The 21,329-nt window shown below is 41.3% G+C and overlaps 1 protein-coding gene across 4 annotated transcripts in view; it reads right to left on the bottom strand.

Moving 5' to 3' along the window:
- KIAA1549L (KIAA1549 like) overlaps positions 1-21,329 on the bottom strand; it is a 150,706-nt gene that overhangs the window by 68,705 nt on the left and 60,672 nt on the right. For 2 of the 4 annotated variants that reach the window (XM_082231518.1, XM_082231519.1), the window contains exons 2-6: positions 13,997-14,323; positions 10,607-11,203; positions 8,057-8,169; positions 2,581-2,800; positions 1,474-1,607 (exon numbers count right to left, since the gene is read on the bottom strand). In XM_082231518.1, coding sequence (XP_082087644.1) covers positions 1,474-1,607; positions 2,581-2,800; positions 8,057-8,169; positions 10,607-11,203; positions 13,997-14,323 — 1,391 coding nt within the window. Of the gene's footprint in view, positions 1-1,473; positions 1,608-2,580; positions 2,801-8,056; positions 8,170-10,606; positions 14,324-21,329 lie in introns of all 4 variants that reach the window. The other 2 variants (XM_082231520.1, XM_082231517.1) reach the window with 2 other exon arrangements.

Genomic DNA, 21,329 nt, shown 5'->3' with positions numbered 1-21,329 from the left:
CGTGCCTGTCTTCAGACTAGTGCCATTTTCAACAAGGCAATGCCATGCCCACACAGATCCCCGGATGCTTACAGAGAAGGTTACTCAGGTCAAATGCACGTGCATTCAGTTTGCACTGACCTGCAGCAAATATCTAGGCAGACAAAGCCTCCATCTTTTTTGATGTTCATAGGAAAAGCAAAAGAGCAAGGATTACTCTTCTTCACCTTTGTTATTTGAGAAAAAGGGCCAAAATATACTAGGCACCGTACATAAATGAAAGTACACAGGTCCCTGGCCACAGACACAGAGGGTCGTATTCAATGTAGCATTAAAGGGAACATTCCACCCGCACATCTTCTCCTCCCAGCAGTCCCTAAATCTGTCCTGGGGATTCCCCCAACCCTCCAGAGCAGATCTGGGGGTAGTGCAGGGCACATGCAAAGGGGGGCAGATCCTGTTGTACTGGTGCTAATCCTTGCACTAGAGCAAAAATTTAATTGAATGCAATCTTTAATCAAGAAACTAAAATAGCTTTAGTGAACTTAAAAGGCAGGTCTGTCTCCACTATGATACTAAGAACCCATTTACTCCATGGCAAAATGGTACAAGTACCCACTTATAAACTTTAAATCTATTATTTTCTGCTGGCGTAGTTGAAAACAATTTCTCCCTGACCTATTGCTGCATCTCTTCTTGCTCATTCTAATGTATAGTCCAGTTCTGTTCTGTTTATGACCTACCAATAAAACATACCAGCCACATAGCACAGCCTACCAAGGTCCTCCTGATTTTGATTATTGTAGGGCACAAGCTGTGCATGTCTGGTATGCAGTGAGGTTCAGACTCTTAAAAAAATCATTTGGCCACTTATCTGCAATGCCAGTGCTTTCTAAAGAGCTAAGAAACGTAGGGCAATCTCATGCAATTATGAAATGGTGTATCAAACTGAAAAGCTGGTGGGGACATGTTGACATGGAACAGACATTTTTGATAAATGAACAGCAGTTTACAATGCTGCTTTATCCTGATATAATTTCCATTTAGAATGATAGAGGTAGAAGCCAGTTGGCATGTATACATCCCTTGTTGCATTAAAAAAATGGCATGTATATGTACTACAGTTGATTGGGGCCAATATGACTACTTATAATTGTGCCTTTCAACTTCTGGAAAAATAAATATCTTTATTAACGTGAGTAAACAAGACCCATTCCATTTCACATTGTGTTGTTTATAAAATTAACTTAATCTGAACGGTTTGCAATTTAGTGTCTGGTTCTGTTAAAAAAAAAGTACAGGTGATAAATGTTGGGCTTGTTTATACAGTAGATGCAGCCATAAGAATCATTGCGCTATTAACAAAATAGCAAATATAAAATATTTTCATATTGGCTATGAAGTTATATCAATAACAACATGTTTAATAAAAGTTTTGCAAAGTATTACAGGCATAACCCATAAAAGGTGACTAATGAAGTTAAAGAATATTACCTGAACAGTTAACTTGCTACTGGTGTTCAAGACCTTTCTCTCAGCATCCTGAAATGCTTTCTGCAATCTTTGTTCCATGGTCTGAACAAATCTGCATGACTGTATGTTGTCAGACTGACCCACAAACTGCAGTTCTAGATGAAGAATAGCCAAGTGTTTAGTGAATATAACTACATTATTTCCCTTTTGGGTAGACCATTCCTGCATACGAAGGAAAGAGGGAAGAGGTCCTCAGGGCTGGAGTTATTGTCCCTTTTTCAGTCCATTCCAGACAGTGGGTTGATTCTTCCACCCATGTGGATTCCTGGTTTGTCCATATAAAGCATGCTCTCTGCAACTGGGTCTGAAGGATCTTAAGCCATTTCATTCTCTCAACTTGTCCAAAGACAGGCCCTTAGCTATGCCAGCCCTGGTGTAGTTAATTCCTTCCATTACCAATCCCAGGTGACTGACAGCAAGAGCAAGCCTCCTTCCCCAGTGCCTGATTGGGCTTGCTTTTTAAGGCTCCTGTTTGTGCCCTGGCAACCGTGTCTCCACCTGCCCTATACCTGACATCATATATAATGTATAATAATATATAATGTGATGCAGGTAGGCACGGTTTGGAATAAACAGCCTCATGGGCCAAATGGAGACCACTGCTGGACTTAGGCTGTGGACTGCAAGTTGCCCACCCCTGCCATAAAGTGTGAAGGGAAGGCTCACATTGATAAATGTGTGGCTGAAAACTCATGAACAGCTGGAAAAATACTGAAATCTGACAGCAGAAGTACATTATTAATGCATATACTAAGTAATACCGTAGGTGGCAAATACCATTTTAAGAGAGTTGTTCCCTCTTCGCTCTCACAGAATAAGGAATGCTTCAACTAAAATGATGCCTGCTTTGATGCATACAGAGCAAAGTGTTGCTATTGCTTGAGACCTCTTATTCCATGCATAAATTTCAGCAAATTTTATTAAACCTCTTACAATTAATCAACTAAGATTTATTTCATCAAGTGACATCTTGGATTATTTTATCCCCGTTGAATCCAAACAATATTTTTGCTGATACCAGGACACCTACAGTAGGGATTTATACAAAGCTGTGTGTTTATGACTTGCCTGTTTTCAGCTGAAAGTGGTAAGCTGGCAGTGGGTCCCATGGCAAGGCTAAGACAGCAACAGAATGAAGATTTGGCACATGTTGCTTAATATCCAAGGTGGCATTACTCACACCATATGCAATTAACATCTCGATAACCACAGCAGGTATAAAAACCAGACTCTCGTGAGTTACATAGTAACCAACTGTCACATTGTTTGACTGTTCCAGAACTTCAACCTGAAAAAAGCACACAGAAAAATAGCATGCATCTGAATGTCACATACCTTTCTTTCTCAAGGCTAATCAATTTAAGCCGGGCTATTTAGAGTTGAGAATTGAGAATCTCAGAGAGAGCTGCATAAATGACTAGTGAAATATGAACCTACACTTAGCCCTGCAAATCCTGCTCCACAAAAGTAACTAAGCATACATAGATGGCTGGAGGAGGAGGAAAGGAAGGGGGGGTGAGTAGAGGGAGGTCCTTTTCCCATCCACTGGACCCCCTGGGAAAGTCAACAAACCTGCTGTACCTGGAACTAGGTATGGAGAGTGCAGCTGAATGGGACACAACTGTGGACAGCCTGAGGAAGTGCCATCTACCTTGGGCTTGCCCATAAAAAGCATATCTAGAGAGACCAGGAGCTTTTCTCGGTGTGATACTTTTGTGGGTGGTCTGAGTTTGTCTGGACCCTGGGTGAGAATCCAGAAGCTGAGAGGGAAGGTGTGTCAAGAGGAAAATGAACTGATAATGATAAAGGATTCCTGGATGGTTAAGTCCAGTCAAAGGCGACTAAGGGGTACGGCGCTCATCTCGCTTCAGGAGCAGGCATTTGTCCACAGACAGATTTCCAGGTCATGTGGCCAGCATGGCACAAAGGAACACCGTGACAGAAGCCAGAGCACACAGAAACACCATTTACCTTCCTGCCACAGCAGTACCTATTTATCTACTTGCACTGGTATGCTTTTGAACTGCTAGGTTGGCAGAAGCTGGTACAGAGCAATGGGAGCTCACCACTGTTGCACGGATTCGAACCGTCAACCTTCTGATTGACAAGCCTAAAAGGCCCAGTGGTTTAGACCACAGCGCCACCCACATCCCCATTTTTGTAGTATTTTGTTTCTGTTGTCTGTTGCTGCTTCAGTTTTCTGTCTACTGCGTAGATATATTTTTAATATATTAAGTGGTATAGAAATCAAATAATGTTGACCATTCCTCAACCTTTGATCTAATCTACCATTTATCCTAACCCACTTTTTAAATAGTAATCATTTACACACATGCAATTCAAACAAACATTCCTGTATGTAAAATGATGAGTAACTAAAGAAAAAAGTTTAATTAATAGCTAAAGAACAAGTGCAAAATCAAAAGTGCCCACTGCACTTGTACCTGCGACCTCTAAATCTGTTCCCATCTGTTGCAACTAGCCTTGATGCTGGCTTATACACAGGAACATCCCAAACCTTGTGGTCACCTCTCTCATACTTCACTAAACAATCTGAAAACATCAACAAGATTTTCTGAAAGAACTCCAAGTTACATGGATGATGTTGGCTTTGGCCTAGCTTTGCAAGTTGTTTCAGTATTCTTTGTTACTTTGTAACATTAATATGTTAGGTAATATATTAATGAAATTTGTATCAGCTTCTGAGCCCTGGTGAAATGAAACTTGCTATTTCCATATACAGTGGTGCCTCGCAAGACGAAATTAATTTGTTCCGCGAGTTTTGTCGTCTTGCGATTTTTTTCGTCTTGCGAAGCACGGTGTCGGGAAAGTTTTGGAAAAGCTTCAAAAATCACCAAAGTCTTTAAAAACCTCAAAAAAGGCTCCTCGAAGTCAAGTCGCAACTGTATTAACGGTGTTAAGAAAAAGGAAACAAACTTGCAAGACGTTTCCATCTTGCGAAGCAAGCCCATAGGGAAAATCGTCTTGCGAAGCAACTCAAAAAACAAAAAACCCTTTCGTCTAGCGAGTTTCTTGTCTTGCGAGGTACCACTGTACATTAAAAGCTAGCTACTTAGTTCTATTGTTTGACCATACCCTAGTTAAGCAAGAGAACGGACCCAGGAGCTTCCATTCCAGGAGAGGGGGGAGGGGAAATGTATGAGAAACAAACAGAACCACAACCACACTGCCCCATTTTCACACAGAGAAATACAGCACACAACAAATAAAACGACACACACTAAAGGAGCAGACTAAAATAACCAGCTTTAAAATGGCCAACTTTCAAATGTCTCAACAAATAGGCAGGTTTTCACCTGGTGCCAAAACAGTTGTAAAGCCAACACCAGCCGTGCTCCTATTGCATCCTTACCAGCACACATGGTCCTTGATGGACTCCTTGATCTTTTGTGAGATTGAACAGCAGCCACAGTTCTCATCAGAACTGGGAATTTCACCCATTTTTTCACTCACTAACTTGGAAAATGACAGAACTGCTTTCTCCTAATCCCACCTCACCCAAGCAGACAACAGTGCAGAATTAAATAAGCTTTAGCGCCTACGTATAGGTTGTTCCTTTACAATCTGTTCTGTGGTAGAAGTTGAAGTATTTTGAGCATATTCACACCACCTGAGCTCCAGAACATTAATATATCCTGAATAAAGCCACTCAAATGTTGACCCTTCCTCTGGCAACTAAAGTCTCTTGGATATCCAACAGAGAAATGTATACAATGAATAAAATACCCTTTCCTTCTTTCTACAACAACCTGCCTTATAAGATAAGAACAACAAACCTGAAATTATCATTTTGCCTCTGCTCCATTATCTTCTTCTATGTTTATACTATAAACATGTATATGCCAACCCAAGCTTGGAGATCAGTGAGAGATGCTCTGTTTCTGGTTTCTCCTATAGGTAAGTTAAATTCTGCAGCAGCACAGAAAGGGACCTTCTCCAAGATGATGACCCAACTTCTGAACTCCTCCCTTTAGAAATTAAACTGTCCCCCTCATTGCTGGCCTTCTGAAACCGTTTTAAGGTGTTTTCATTCATTCAGGATTTTGTGATACAGTAAAAAATGTGGGCAAGACATGGATATCACAGTTTTGTCAAGTTAAAAAGTTAATGCTGTTAAGCAGTGCTGTCCAAACTTTTTTCAAAGAGGGCCAGATTTGATGAAGTGAAGGGCCAACCAAAGTTTTTGACCTTTTTTTAGGATTGAAGTTGTTGAGGTTTTTTGGGATTTTACCCTAGGAAATAAACTGCCACAAGGACCAGATTAAACTGACCTGCAGGCCGGATTAGGCCCCCAAAACAGACTTTGGACATGCCTGCTGTTAAGGATGGTTTTAGAAACGTTATTGTTGTATTTCATTTAATACTGCAGTAATTGTGTGTCGTAAACCAGAGTTACAAATAAAACAAATGAATATATATAATTTCCTTGGAATTGTACACTTAATGTTGTTAAACATCTTAAGAATTGTATTTTCATTGTGTTACTGTTACAGTCACTAGGGATCTATTTTCATCAGTGCTTGTCCTCTGACAACTCTTCAAGGTAAAGGTAAAGGGACCCCTGGCAGTTAAGTCCAGTCGTGAACAACTCTGGGGTTGCAGCACTCATCTCGCTTTATTGGCCAAGGGAGCCGACGTTTGTCTGCAGACAGTTTTTCCGGGTCATGTGGCCAGCATGACTAAGCCACTTCTGGCGAAACCAGAGCAGCGCATGGAAACGCCTTTTAACTTCCCGCCAGAGCGGTACCTATTTATCTACTTGCCCTTTGATGTGCTTTCGAACTGCTAGGTGGGCAGGAGCCGGGACCAAGCAACGAGAGCTCACCCTGTCACAGGGATTCGAACCGCCGACCTTCTGATCGGCAAGTCCTAGGCTCAGTGGTTTAGACCACAGCACCACCCATGTCCTGACAACTCTTAGTTTCATGTAATTAAGGTAGACAGTGATCAAGGTGCCTCAAATCTCCCTCCCCGCCCCATTTTTTAAAGCCAAAATTGTTTTCTATTAGAATAAATATTAAGCTTCAAAGAAACTAATACATCATACATGCTAGAGGATAGACTAACAGGAGTGGCAGCCATTTACTGAACTTCCTAGACTATTTCATAAGCTGTGGAAAAGCTGAGTTCAGAACAAAATTATTCCCAATTCCCTCATTTCTGATGTCTTGAGGCCTACTGCCATTGGACAACTCCCACAAGATAGCTGACAATCATACCTAAAATAAATTAGAAGTCACATCCCATTTGAATCACTCTTATATATTCCACTCAAAAGAGCTGTACTTTCCAATAAAACAGGCTGTCATCATTGCAAAATGGCAACATTTTTCAATCAGAACAAGTAAAAGCTCATGCCCTGGACAGCCTTAAATTCAAGTAAATAAATTCTACAGGTAACTGGTATACTGAAGAAAAATGAGAAATATAAACCTAACCAGGGCAAGAAAATTGATATTAAAGTCATTTTTCTTCCTTGTTCATGGCAGAAGTATAGAAATATTATCTTCCAAGTGACATAAACCTGACTGTAAATGGCATATAGAAATATTATATGCTCTCATACTTTCACATACAGCTTAAGGCTGTGGCACAAAAACACATTCCACCAGCGTTCCAAAAATCCAAGTCAAATACACACAATTCTAATCCTACACAAATAGATACTCTCCAGAAGGGAAGGGATGGGGGAGAGAGCACATCCTTTCAAACATTCAGTTTAGATGACAGCATAGAATGTTTACATTTACGTATATCAATTTCAGTTCTCGGGTGTTGAAAATGCAACAGCTAAGTTGTATTCCTATGCACATTTACTCATGAGTAAGTCCCACTGAACTTATTCTGAGCAAACTCACATACGGTCATGCTGCTAAGCTAGAAAGAATTTCTTTTCCATCCCAAAGCATTATAAGATTATAAAACCTTTAAATGCTTAAGCTATAAAACTATAATGATAGCAGAAATTAAATTTCTTTCAGTCACACTTGAGAAATGGTCCCACATGTGTGATTTTCAAATTGTCAAATTGCCAATTTCTACTGATGGGGATGGAGAAGAGAAATGGGTTTACACAGACACGGACGGACAGACAGACACACACACATTTAAAAAATACCCTAGTTTCTTTTTAAAAAACAACAACATCCAAAATGAATTTGGGTTATCAGTATACCATAGCCAAAATGGCAAGAATTATATGACCGGCTATAGAATTTAGTGCTCAGTATTTAAATTTATTTTCCTCACTCCCAACAGATAGCATCACAGTATCTGGCAACAAGAAAGAAAGACACTCAGACAAAATTCTACCCATAATACAGTTCCATCAATTGCCCCCACTTTCTAAAGAAAAAACTGCTAATGGGTTATTTATATGGATCTGTATGCATAGGTGTTAGGAATACAATACAATCTGAAATGCAACAAAAAAATAATTATAACTGAGTGGAGACATTTCCTATTCTCTCCTTGGCCTTTGCTCTTAATTTGATTATTTAGAAAAATGACTAAATTTGCTTACTTGAGCATTGACATTTTGGTTGAAAGCTCGTCGCAATGCCTGGGTAAGACCTTTTGTGACATTCTGCTTTAAGGTGTCGCTCAGCAGCAGTCTTCTTGTGTTCAGAAACAAAACTAGAATGCAAAGTTATACATTAGTTAAAAAGCACCCTCTGTTCATTTGCTTAATAATCCTTTTCAAAAGCCTAATGACTGCTCACATGGCCTCTACGAAGCAGCTGCAGTCTGGAAGTGAACTTATGCTTAGCACCAAAACCTTCAAGCCGAGGAAATGCTATTGTTGGGAACTGAAGACAGTTAAGTTGCTACTTATTTAAAACCCACACAGGCACACTGAGTCATAACCATACCAATTTTTTTCAGTAAAGCATTATCTGCAGATACATTAAGGAAGCATTTTAGCATTACAGATGCATACTAACACATATGACTCAGAGATACTAGTCTGGAAGAATTTGCAAAGCAGATCGTAATAAGCAAATCAACATCCCTGTTATTTGAAAAGAAAAACAATTTCAATATGCATTATTAGCTTCCCTGTACAATGTACCTAAAAATAAATCCATGCATTGGAACTGTGTTGGTAACAGAGTGGGTGGACAGACAGAAAAGCATGGGTTTTTGAGGGCATGTGCCAATATGCTTTAAAACAGAAGCATCCAGATCAGCCATCAGCCCCAGCCAGCATGGCAAATAGTCAGACTATAAGAGCTGAAGCCCAGCAACATCCATGAGGCACTACATTAGCTATCCCTGATGTAAAGCAATTTAACTCAATTACACACTGAATAGTCTACACAAATGCTTCAATACAAGTCCCCTGCTTTGTTGCCCTAATGAAACAAAAGCCACTACATTTTGTATCAACTTCGCCATCATTTAGTAGTCACAAACATTTCTAGTATTTTTGTGACTATAAAAGCAAGAGATGTGGCTAGCGAGAGATGTATACCTTTCTTCTAACATAACATGGCAGAGGGAGGAATTCAACATTACGCTAAGGTGATAGTTCCATCAGGACAGATATTTTGGCTTTCCAGACAGAACGATCACACACACCCATCCCCATGCTATTCAGCCAGTTCAGGGGCATTGGGAAACAACAAGGGAAGCTCCATTTCATAAGCAGAAGTTCTTCAGCAGGGCTTCCACTGACACGACTTCTCAGTTTAATCCCGCCCAGAGATCATCAACTCCATCAGTCTAGCTCAGGCATCCCCAAACTCGGCCCTCCAGATATTTTTGGGACTACAACTCCCATCATCCCTAGCTAACAGGACCAGTGGTCAGGGATGATGGGAATTGTAGTCCCAAAACATCTGGAGTTTGGGGATACCTGATCTAGCTCTATCCTTTCCTTCTACACCTAACATTACAAATGCAAAATGTAGGTGACCTGTCTCACACACAGCTATCTGTACTACAATTTCCACATGGAAAGTGTTAGGGAATTGTCAATAATGAAGTCCACTGCATCCATGATATTTCCATCTAGAGCAATTTCAAAGGCTGCAGTTAATGTCTTGGCACTAGAACACGTGTTGTAAATTGGTAATATTAATTCTATGAGTTGCTGTGACAAATCTGCTTGTGGGTCCATCAAGTACAGGAAAATGCAGTTACCAGTTATTGCTGGGAAGAAATAAAACTGCAATTACTGTGTTTTTAGGAAGGTGTTATACAGACCCCTGCAATACTATATAGGAAACAGGTCATGGCAGCGATCCTAAACATATTTACATGCAAGTTATATGAGAGCATTTCACAGTGGCATGTCCTGACACACTGTCTCCTATCAAGATGAGCCCAGAACTGGAGGACACTGTGGAGGAAACGAAGAAACCTGTTGCTAGCCACATCACCTACAGTGTTCACGGGGCTTCAGCAGAATTTGACATACCACCCCCACCCCCATACAGCCTCCCAAGGCCATCACTCATGAAGATGCCCTGCTTGAGGAATCCACATCTTCAGGAGAACCGCTGTGCCGTGCTCAGTACCAGACCTTCCAAAATAATTCCTAGGAACAGAGGAGGCAGAAGCCCCAATGATCTGAAGAGCCAATTTGACAGCACAAGGCCTTCTACTCCTACTTGTAAGGAGGAAGCCAGGCTTCTCATGTAGTTCAGATCAGGGATGGGCAGCAGAGTCAGCGATAAAGCTGCTTGGTTGAAAGCTAGCCATTACCGAACCAGAAAATTGTGCTCTCTGTGACACCTTTGCTGGACAGCTCCCTTCCTAGCTGGAACATACTGATTTCTGGTGCACTGGCCTCACTGGTACAGCCACCTGGCAGTGATGGAGGAAATAGGACATGGCCACAGTTTGAACTGGGCTGTATGAACTTACAGTAGCAGCACGTGCACTCCACTATCAATAATCATTCAGATTTGCAAAAACTAACAAAGAATCTATCCATCAAATTAGTTGCAATTTATCCGGTGTCATTTATTAAACTATTTAAATAATAATAATGCTACTTGACATTCATATTATGTCTTCATTATAAAATGCAATGCCTCGTGATAACTAACCCTCTACATATTCATACCTGTCTTAATGAGAAGGTTTCTGGACAGCTGGCATTCCAAAGGAAGAACTGTTGTCACATTAGCAAAAGCTGAAGTTGACACTGTTGTAGTAGCAGCGGAAGTATTTTCGGCAGGTGTAGGGAGAAGTCTAGCTGTTTTCGCTGATGCTGTAATAGATGTCAAAGCTGCTGTAATTGTCAGTGGGTATGCAGTTGATGTTTTACTGGTGTCTGAACTTGTGGATTTCTTGGTGTCATGTGTTGCTGTTTCGGTTTGTCTTGGTGCATGTGTTGTGGGGGCTGAAACTGTACTCGTTTTTGTGACTGGAAATGAGCTAGTGGAGTGCACAGGTGTTGTAGACTCATCTGTTGATACAACTGGAAAGGCTGCACGTGTCACTACTGGGCTTAAAGTTGGTGCCATTTTTGTGGCAGTATTATTTTTTGCTAGTGTTGATATTAACGTGCTTAATGCCATCACAGATGGCGAATTTTCAGTGCTCAGTGAGAACAAGGATGAAGTCAGCATTGGTGATGTTGGAGCTGATTTTCCTGTAACTGGTGTTGCTTCTGAAGTTGCTACAGATGGTATTACACCAGGAGACACAGACGGTAACACTGTAATGACAGAATGGGTAAAGTTGGTTTTTGGCAACAAAGGAGTAGTTAGTCGTGTTTGTGATGCATGAACAGAGGTTATGATGGCTGTGTTAGTGGTATGTGTTTGCAATGGAGTGATCTTTGTGGCTTCATTATGCATTTTAACTGTATCTATATCACTTGTACCTTTTGTGTCCCACCCTCCAGTACTTGTTAGCTGTTTATTCAAGTAATTATTTGCTCCTGAAACAGGGACATTTGTGAACTGTGTTGGTTTTCCTGAAGTCATGTATTCTTCAACATTTAATACTGATGTTGAGCTTAGCAATTCATGTACCAGGCTGTGATATGTTGTTTTTTTACTGCTAACAGCACTAATTTCCTTATTTACTGGAACAGTTAATTTAGCAATGAATTGAGAAGATAGGGGAGATGATGTTGCATAGAAGGCATCTGTTGATGCAATAAGGTTTCCAGAATTAGTTGTTTGAGGCTTCTGGGACTTGGCATAAGAAACAAAAGGCCATAAGTGATCATATGTTGTCAAAATAGAGGAAAATGCATCTGTGCTAGTAGACGTCCTCGTATTAGCAGCTGTGAAGTCCTCATACACAGGATAGGATTTTTTCCCAAAGCTGGAGTTGACATTTATATTCCTGACAGTAAAATATTCCAAAATATTTCCATGTGTATGAGTGTCATTTTTAGAGTGCAGTAATGGGACTTCTGTTCCTTGTGAGAGAGCACTTTGGTTATTTGGAAAGGATGCATACTGGCCAGAAGATGTTTCTACAGTCAATGGGTATGTGTTAAATTCTGTGAAGCTCTTAGAATTTCTTCCACTTGAAACTGAAGAATTTGGGAGAACTGTTACAGATGTACTTATGGGTGATGTGGCTGTGCTAGAAGGCATCTGTTTATTTACATAATTTGTTTGCTGCTGTAGGCCTGGAACCACTGTATATATTGTTCTTAAAGATGTAGGGTTCACATAGTCCTCTGCAACTGGGGACACTTGAGTTGTTGTCTTTCCTGAAGACATACTTATGCCAGTAGATGACAGCCAGCTTCCAGGGTCCCACACAGGAACTAATGGTGTGGTTTTAAAAATCTTCCCTGCATTTGAAGTATCTAAGATGCCTTTCGAAGCAGTGTTCGAAACTTCTAGGGAAGCAGGCACTGGGCTTTCCAAACGTTCTGTTGCTGGAGTAGAAGAGGGAAACATGTATATGTCCAAAGGTGATATAGCAGTCCTGAAGGAAGTATCAACTGTATGTAAGCTTTCATGCATTTTAGCATCAGATTCATTTAAAGGTAGATGAGATAAATATTCTGCATGGGGCATCATAGTGGTGGATACCTTCACATTTCTCCCCTCCTCTTCTATTAAGCTAAGCATTGGCCTTCCCACATTAGAATCTGCTAATCGAGAACTTCTAAAATTATCAGGAGGAGATATAAACATGGCTGTGGAACGAAATTTTAAAAGGCCTCCAACAGAAGTTGGCAAAGATACTGAAAATTCATTGGAGCTGGTTCTTTCAAATGGCAAAATTCTCTTGAGAATTTGCTCGTTGGCAGGGGTTTCTAAAGAAACATTTGTGGTTTGCGTTCCTGGTGACTGATAAGGAAATAATCTATTCACATCAACATTTGTGAACACTGTGTCACTAGCATCTTTGGTGAATGACCGACGTTGTAATGATCTTACCAAGGCTTCATAGGCTATAGGAGGTGTGTTTTCACTGGTTTCATAAGCTGTATTAGAAATCTCTGTTTTTGATTCTGTGGCATAAGGATTTGTTAAATGAATATCGGAAGCAACTTTATCATTTGGTGCCGAAACAGTCTGATGTCCAGCTGCATCAGAAGTTTGATTTGTCCCCTCTATTAAGGAAATACTAGTAGGTGCGGGTGCTGGAGCGATTGCATTATTTTTGCTTATTGCCTCTGAAATAGCTCCAGTTGGCACTGCTGGGAGAGACGAACGAAAAGGTCTTGGATTTTCAGGTGCTGCTAATAAATCTCTCTCTTTGGAAGAACTTGAAAGTGATGAAGACAGCAAATCAGTCATCAAGGTATGGGGGGCTGATGCAGAAATCCAAGGAACTGTCTTGTTCCTATGAACTGTAGATGATGCAGTTGCATATATGCTACTCTCCTTATGATGTGTCATGGCATCTGGTGGCTTACTCGGGAGCTCTGCTACAAAAGATGCTTTGTGAGTGAATCCAGAGAAAAAAATATTTCTGCTAGAATTCAATGGCACTCTGTGACTTGATAATAGGAGAGAAGTCTTATTGTCTATTATTGCATGCAAAGCAGGAGGGTGCTGTTTCCTATCTTCTGGGTGTGATTGTGTCCCTGCTGGTATTGTGGAATGACCACTAATCAATCCAATGCCATTACTAAATGAGGTGGCAACAGAAAACTCTTTGCCATCCTTTCTGGATACTGCATATTCTGTTGCGCTGGAATTTCCAGGCACTATCGTACTCTGTGGATTACCTGAAGTTTTATTTAAATAATTATTAATGGTGTTTATGCTGAATGAATTTTCTATATCTGTGGACAAAGGCACTTGGGTGGGTGGCACAGTCAAATTGGAAACAATTATGATATGAGGTGATTCCTTTACCAATGGCAAAGGGGGTGGTAATGGAGAGGTTGAAACTATGTCTGATCCCGATGTGATTTCTTTTGAAATGGAGGATGTTGCATATGGCATTATCTGGGATGACACAGTAGTAGTTGAATGTGTCACTGGTGATGATGTGGACAATGCGGGTAACACACTGATTTGAGGCAAACCTGATACAATAGTCATTTCGTCAGCATCTTGAGACTTCACTGGTGATTCAGCTGATACCTCAGAAGGTTCTTGGGATGCGCTGTTGCCACTGCCTTGATATAGGCTTGGCAAAAACCTAGTTTGGTCCATAGTTCTCGTCCGTGTCTCTGCTAAAGTACTTTTTATTATCTGAAGCAGATTGGCGTTCTCCAAGGCTTGCCTCATTGAAATGTCACCCACTGAGGAAGACTCAAGTTCTCTAGAAGGCCATGTTGGTGATAATATAGCTCTCCAGTTGGTAAAAGTCTCTGAAGAGGGGGCAACATTTATCTGCTGTTGCTCAGTACCTGCAAAATAATACATTTGGATTGAATATCTTACAAATATCTCATCTTCAAATAATACAACTCTTAGAAACAAGGACCCAATTCCCTCCACCCTACTCAAATGGAAATGGAAAGCTTGTTTAGGGAACTTGTGGCCAGGAAAGACTGGATCAAAATGCAGTTCAGTGTCTTCTCAACAGTATTTCGTTCAGGTATATCATACAGTACCTATAGTATATAGTATAAATAGTGCAGACAGATAGAAATATAGATTTATATAGTAGCTATAGTAGAGCACATAGTTGGAAACTGGGGTCCCCATGGTGTATCGTCTTCGGGAAGGTAGAATGAAAAACAACTTCTTCCATCCTAGGGAAGCAAAAGCTTCCTGTCAAGAAAATAAATATGTAAGGTTTTTTGCAATCCTTACTGATCACAGAGATATTGAAAGGGAAGAGGGATTAGCTTTCTAAGGATCTGATAAACTACCTCCTTTTGGCAGCACACATGGAGGTGCGGTTACATTGGGGAAATGTGGGTGGATGTACTATTCAAAAGTGGTGTGAGACGGCATGGAACTTGGTTTTGACAGATAAACTTACTTTTGCACACGGTAGAGTGATGTGTGCAGAAACCAAAAAAAGATACTTTCAATGCTGATTGGTTTATGTTTATTTCTTTTATTAACTGTCACCCAGAGGAACCTAGGACACCCCCCCCAATAACTCATAGATAATAATAATAATAATAATAAATTTTATTTATATCCCGCCCTCCCCAGCCGAAGCCGGGCTCAGGGCGGCTAACAACAATAAAACAGTACAAAGGTACAACATAAACAACATTCTAAAATCATTCATTATAAAAATTAATTAATTAATTAATTAAGATCTTTTGGGCTTGGTTATTTAACTTACCATGCTGCTATTATTTTCTGCCTTATATACATCATGACTGTATTTGTAACTGACGAACAATATCCACTATTTGTTGTTTGTATTGTTTCATGTTATTATTAATAATAAATATATTGTAATGAATTAGGAAACGTTTGACAAGATACCATCAATTTCTCTGGCATACAGATGAAGGTAAAAAACAAACAAAAACAAGGGTAAATTGCACCTGAGGACATGAAGTTCCGCATGTTGACTGACCATTCTGAAAAGATGTAAGCCAAGGTGGCTCTATACCTGCAGCTGCAATTACCACTATTCTTCATAAAAATTACAAAGTCTCAACCATGCTGTGCTTGACAAAACTCCCAATGTTGCTATCAGCCATAGTGTGTCAACATATTAAGTAAGAAGCTTGGGGTTAGTAGTAGATACACAGAGGGAATAGATGCTGACAACCAAGCCTCAGTGCCTTGGCAAACGATGCAGGACAGGAATAGTGTCAGTCTTGGCTGGGTTCCTCCATGGAGCAGCTGTAGGTGTTTATCTTGCCAGCCTTAATTATGTGAACAATTACATGCAGGCAGGCAAGGAAAGAAACCAGAGATAAAATGGGGGGAAAGAAAAGCAAAGATTAAAATGAACAAAAGAACTACATACACACACACATGTACATGCATACATAGGAACACACACAAATACAGTTTGTAGAGTAACAACAAATTCATTGCACTTGAAATATGTAAGAACTGGCTGTCAGGTTCTGTCAAGCATCTCACAATACATTCACACACACACTTTTCCATTAAGGGTTCAAAACATATTCACACAGAAGTAGGCAGAAGAGAAAGACTTTTCAATGAAGATGAATGTTGGAAGGTGCAGGACAGACAAAAGCAAGTATACTTCTTCACACAGTGCATAGTTTAACTATGGCACTCGCTCCCACATGAGGCAGTGACGGCCACCGACTCTGATGGGTTTGAAAGCAGATCAGACAAATTCGTAAAGGATAAGGCTATTAATGGCTACGAGCCGTGATAGCCATGCTGCACTGTCAGAAGCAGAATACCTCAGAATACCAGCTGCTGGGAATCACAGGTGGGTAGAGTGCTGTTCCTCTCAGGTCATGATAGTGTTCTTCCCACAAGCATCTGTTTGGCAACTGCTGGGCTAGATGGCCATTGGGATCTGATCAGATCCCAGTCTTGCAAAGTGGCACAGGGCTGGCTCCAGGAGGGCGGTGTGAGCACCCCCCAGAAAAATGCGCCTGGGGCAATTGCCCTGGAACACACACACCCCCACGCCCCCTCCACCCCTGTATAGGAGACACTGTGCTTCAGAAGTACATTATTCAACTCACAGAGGGCAATGTGGGGCCTCGAGCTTAGCGTTTCTCTTGTTTTTACATGTGAGTAATGCCTGAAAAGAGGATTATTCTCCAAGGTTTGGGACATATATATAGATGTTGGTTTCTGCTCTCTTCACTGTGCAGCAGAGTGCTTGTCACAAGACAATGTTTACATTCCACAGTCAGAGTACTGTTGGGTTTTCCCACGGGAATGGGAAGCTGGATGTGACGTACACTGGTTTCCTGTTTTTCATTTCTCTCTCGGTGTTCTTCATTCCGAGGAGAAGGACGGTTGCTTCTCTGCTCCAGCAGAGGCAAGATGCATGTTTGTAATTTCTCAACTTTGAACTGAAAATAAAGCAGCATTAAGCATGTGGCACGTACTGTTCATCATTCCGTTGTGCAAAGGACTCTGCAATCACAACATTTTGGTTATGGGCCCAGAAAGACGTAAATCAAACTGAGGAATGCCGGCAGAGGTACAGAGGAACGGATCGCGTTATCTGCTCTGCGCGTCAAGTTTGATTGATGAAGGTATGTGCTCATGCTCCGGAGCAGCCTGCCAGTTTCTAATTCATGGCTTTATGGCTGGACTTTGAACTTTTAAAGCCGTTTTGCCGCGATAAAGGCTTTAAGGCACAAGCTCACAGGCTTGGATGGCTGGGGAAAACGAAAGTACTTTTTACAGGTGCTTTTGGAAGTTGCTATACAGTGACGCAGCTTGATTAAAGCAGCAATGATGGCTGAAGCAAAGCTGGTTGAAGCTTTTGGGATTCCTAAGCTCAATAAGAAAAATTACACGGAGTGGGTACTTTATGCAGAGGCAATTCTGCGGAAGGAAGGTCTGTTCAATGTTATTACAGACAACCCCCCAGCTCCAATTACAGCTCAATGGGCTGCTAAGGATTCCAAAGCAAGGGGAACGCTTACGTTGATAGTATCCCCAGAAGAGCTCTGTTTGTTGCGTGGAAAGACCACAGCCAAAGAAATTTGGAACACTTTAAGAGAGGCTCACTTGAGGACAGAAGCTGGTTCCTCAATGTACTACTATGCCAAGCTGCATGGCATGGCTCTTGCTGAAGGTGGAGATGTGCGTACACATCTGATGGAGATGCAGAATCTGAGACATGAGTTGCAACAGAGAGGACTCAACTTTCCAGAGGCTGTGTATTCCTTCATGATACTACATTCTTTGGGACCAAGTTGGGAGTCCGTTGCCACTCAGATTGCTGTTCAGCCAACTGCTCAGCTCACAGTAGCCTATGTTACTGCCGTGATCCAGAATGAAGCAGATCGCCGGGGTGCTAGCTGCATGGGTAAGGGGGAGTCTTCACAGACGTCATCCCAGAGTGCAGTGGAACCACCAGAGGGCGCCAAAGCTTTGAAGGCAGTGAAATGCTACTCGTGTGGACGTCTAGGCCATATGAAGAGGGAATGCAGATATCCCAGGGCCAAGACAGAGCAGCGCAGCGGAAGCTCATCGCGTGGAAAAGGCCAAAGCAAAGGCAAAGGTCCGGTGTCCAGGACAACGCAGCACAAGGCAATGGTCTCACGCTTCACTCCAAAGGTTGCAAAGGTCCAGAAGACGTCTAGATCTTTCTTCGTTGTTGATTCAGCAGCTACCCACCACATGTGCAACGATAAGAGACTGTTTGTGTCTTTTACACCGCAGGAAGGTGCGATTCACCAGGCGGATGACCACACGATTCCCAGTCAAGGCTACGGAACTGTTGTTCTTCACAGTTTGGACTTAGAGATACATGATGTACTGTACGTTCCAGATGCCACACACAATCTTCTAAGTGTGATGCAGCTGAATGAACGGAACATTGACGTTTCCTTCAAGAACAAGAAATGCACCATCACAAAGAAAGACGATTATGTATTGCATGCTGAATGTGTTGATCGTTTGTTTGTTTTGTATTATGATGATGTTGTGCAGAATGATACTTGTTGCATTGCAGGTTCTAACAAAAGTTTGCATGCAGGATGTATTCATGATTTTCACAGGAAATTTGGTCATTTGCATTTTGAGGCAGTTTCTAAAATGCCTGCCTTGGTTGAAGGTATGACTATTAAACCCTGCAGGTACCACATGAAGTGCAAGGCATGCGCAACAAACAAGGTGAAAATGGCTGCGAAAGGTAAGGTGTCTAGTAGGCAAGCTACAGAACCATACCAGATTGTTCATGCTGATTTAGTTGGTCCACTATCGCCCTCTTTGGGTGGCAATAGGTTCTTCATGGTTCTCATTGATGCATTTTCCAGGTATATTTATGTGTATAATCTCAAGCAGAAATCAGAGGCTTTTCCAAGGTTCAAGGAATTCTGTGCTTGGTTGGAAAATGTGCATGGTAAGAAGATAAAAATTCTTTTCACAGATCGCGGGGGAGAATTCACTTCTCAGCAGTTTGAAGCTTTTCTGACTGAGAAAGGAATTCAACACGATTTGTCCAGTCCTCGCTCGCCATGGCAGAATGGACTTTGCGAAAGGGCAAATCAAACATTGCTTCAAGGGTTAAAAACCTTGCTGCATGATGCCAATCTTCCAGAGAGTTATTGGGCCGAAGCTCTCTCGTGTTTTATTTACAGTTACAATCGCAGGTTATCTTCAGCGATTGGTTGTACCCCCTATGAGAAGATGTTTGGTAAGAAACCGTACATCAAACACATGAAAATATTTGGTTCTGACATGTGGATTCATTCACCACAAAGCTCCAAGTTAGGCAAACGTGGATTGCATGGTATCTTTCTAGGTTATCAGAAAGGTTCTTACAGAATAATGATGACTGACTCTAAGACAATTAAGCTCACAAGAAGTGTTGAGTACAATGCCAAGTGGGGGGAGAATGTGGGAATTTTCCAATGTTATCCTGATGACAGTGATGAGACTGAGGATAAGAAACAGCAACCCACACCCACTGATGAAGATTCTGATTCTGAGTCTGAAACTGAATCGGATAATTCAGAGGATTTCAAGAGTGCGAAAGCCTCTATGCGACCCTCTGAAAGCTCTGATCAGGAATTGGAAGAACCATTGTTCACAATAGGCCACTTTTCTCCTAAGAAGGAAGAGGAGAGTGTTGAAGACCAAAGGCTAATTCGCAGGTCACAAAGAGCCACAAAAGGCAGACCTCCAAAGAGATTTGCTGATGAATTTGCTAAGACAGCAGTAGCAGCTGTTAAAAGCTCCAGGAAGGTATTTGAACCTTCAAGTTTCCAAGAAATCCAGGATTTGGATTCTAAGGAAGCTGAGCCATGGTTAAACGCCATGAAGGCTGAGCTTGATTCCTTGGAAAGGAACAAAACTTGGGAGCTAGTTCCAGTAGTTCCAGGAATGAAACTGCTTGGAAGCAAATGGGTCTTCAAAGCGAAGACTGATCAAAGTGGCAAGATAGTCAGACACAAAGCCAGATTGGTAGCCAGAGGTTTTGCACAGGTACCAGGTGAAGACTATCACGAGACCTACTCACCCACGGTGAGGTATGAGAGCATTAGGCTTATGCTCAAGCTAGCTGCAGAGGAGAATCTACACATTAGTCACCATGATGTAAATACAGCATTTTTGTACGGATCTCTAGGTGAATCACTTTATATGCTTCCACCTGATGGCGTACAGGTAAAACAGGGATTTGTTTGTGCTCTGAAGAAGTCCCTTTATGGTCTCAAACAAAGTGCACGGTGTTGGCACACAAAACTCACTGAAGCATTGTTTTCTCTAGGTTTTCAGCAAGGGAAAGCTGATCCATGTGTGTTTGTCAAAGAGGAGGGGCAAAAGAAGCTGTATTGTTTATTTTATGTTGATGATATTTTATTCTTTTGGAAAGATGTCACAATGTACAATAATGCCCTAGCTCAACTGAAAGAGCACTTTGACATGAAAGATCTTGGTGAGGTAAACAACTACCTATCTCTGGAAATAGAGAAAGATCAAAGTGGTAACATTCTAGTACACCAGTCACGGAAAATTGCTGATGTGTTAAGCAAACTAAACCTGATGGATGCTAACCCTGTAGACACACCGATGACAACAGGTTATCAGGTAGAAGACACTGAAGAAGCATTTTCTGACACTACATTGTACAGAAGTGTGCTAGGCAAGCTAAACTTCATTGCCAGATGTTCAAGACCTGACATTGCTGTTAGCTGTAATTTGCTAAGCAGACAAGTCAACAATCCTACTGTTAAGGATTGGAAAGCTCTGAAACGCATAGCACGCTATTTGAAAGGCACTATGCATTACAGACTGAGATTTAACAATCAGAAGTCTGGTGGTCTTTAAATTTTTGCAGATGCAAGTTTTGGAAGTGACACTACAGACAGGAAAAGTACGTCTGGAGTTTGCTACATGTACAATCAGGGTCTATTTGATTGGTCATGCAAGAAGCAAACAACAATTAGCTTAAGTACTTGTGAAGCTGAACTGAATGCACTGTCTTATTCACTTAAGGATTGTGAATGGTTGTTACAATTGTGCAAAGACATGAAAATTCCTGTCAAATGTCCAATCCAGGTTTACCAGGACAACAAAGCATGTTTGGCTTTGCTGAATTCGGAAGGTTGTAAGCAAAGCACAAAGCACTTGCAATTGAAGGTGCAACATGCTAGGGAACATATTCAGAAGGGACTCGTAACGGTGTCCTATATGCCAGGTAATGAAATTCCTGCTGATGTATTGTCCAAGATTGTATCAAGGGATCAACACTGTACCTATGTACAGAAGTTGGGTTTGTACTGATATTGTACGAACACGCTGCCCAGTGATGTTCACGGAAAGGGG

The sequence above is a fragment of the Podarcis vaucheri genome (genome assembly GCF_965113315.1).
Source record: "Podarcis vaucheri genome assembly, chromosome: 1".
NCBI lineage: Eukaryota > Metazoa > Chordata > Lepidosauria > Squamata > Lacertidae > Podarcis > Podarcis vaucheri.
The sequence above is the reverse complement of the archived record's forward strand: the minus strand, read 5'-3'. Positions and strand labels throughout refer to the sequence as shown.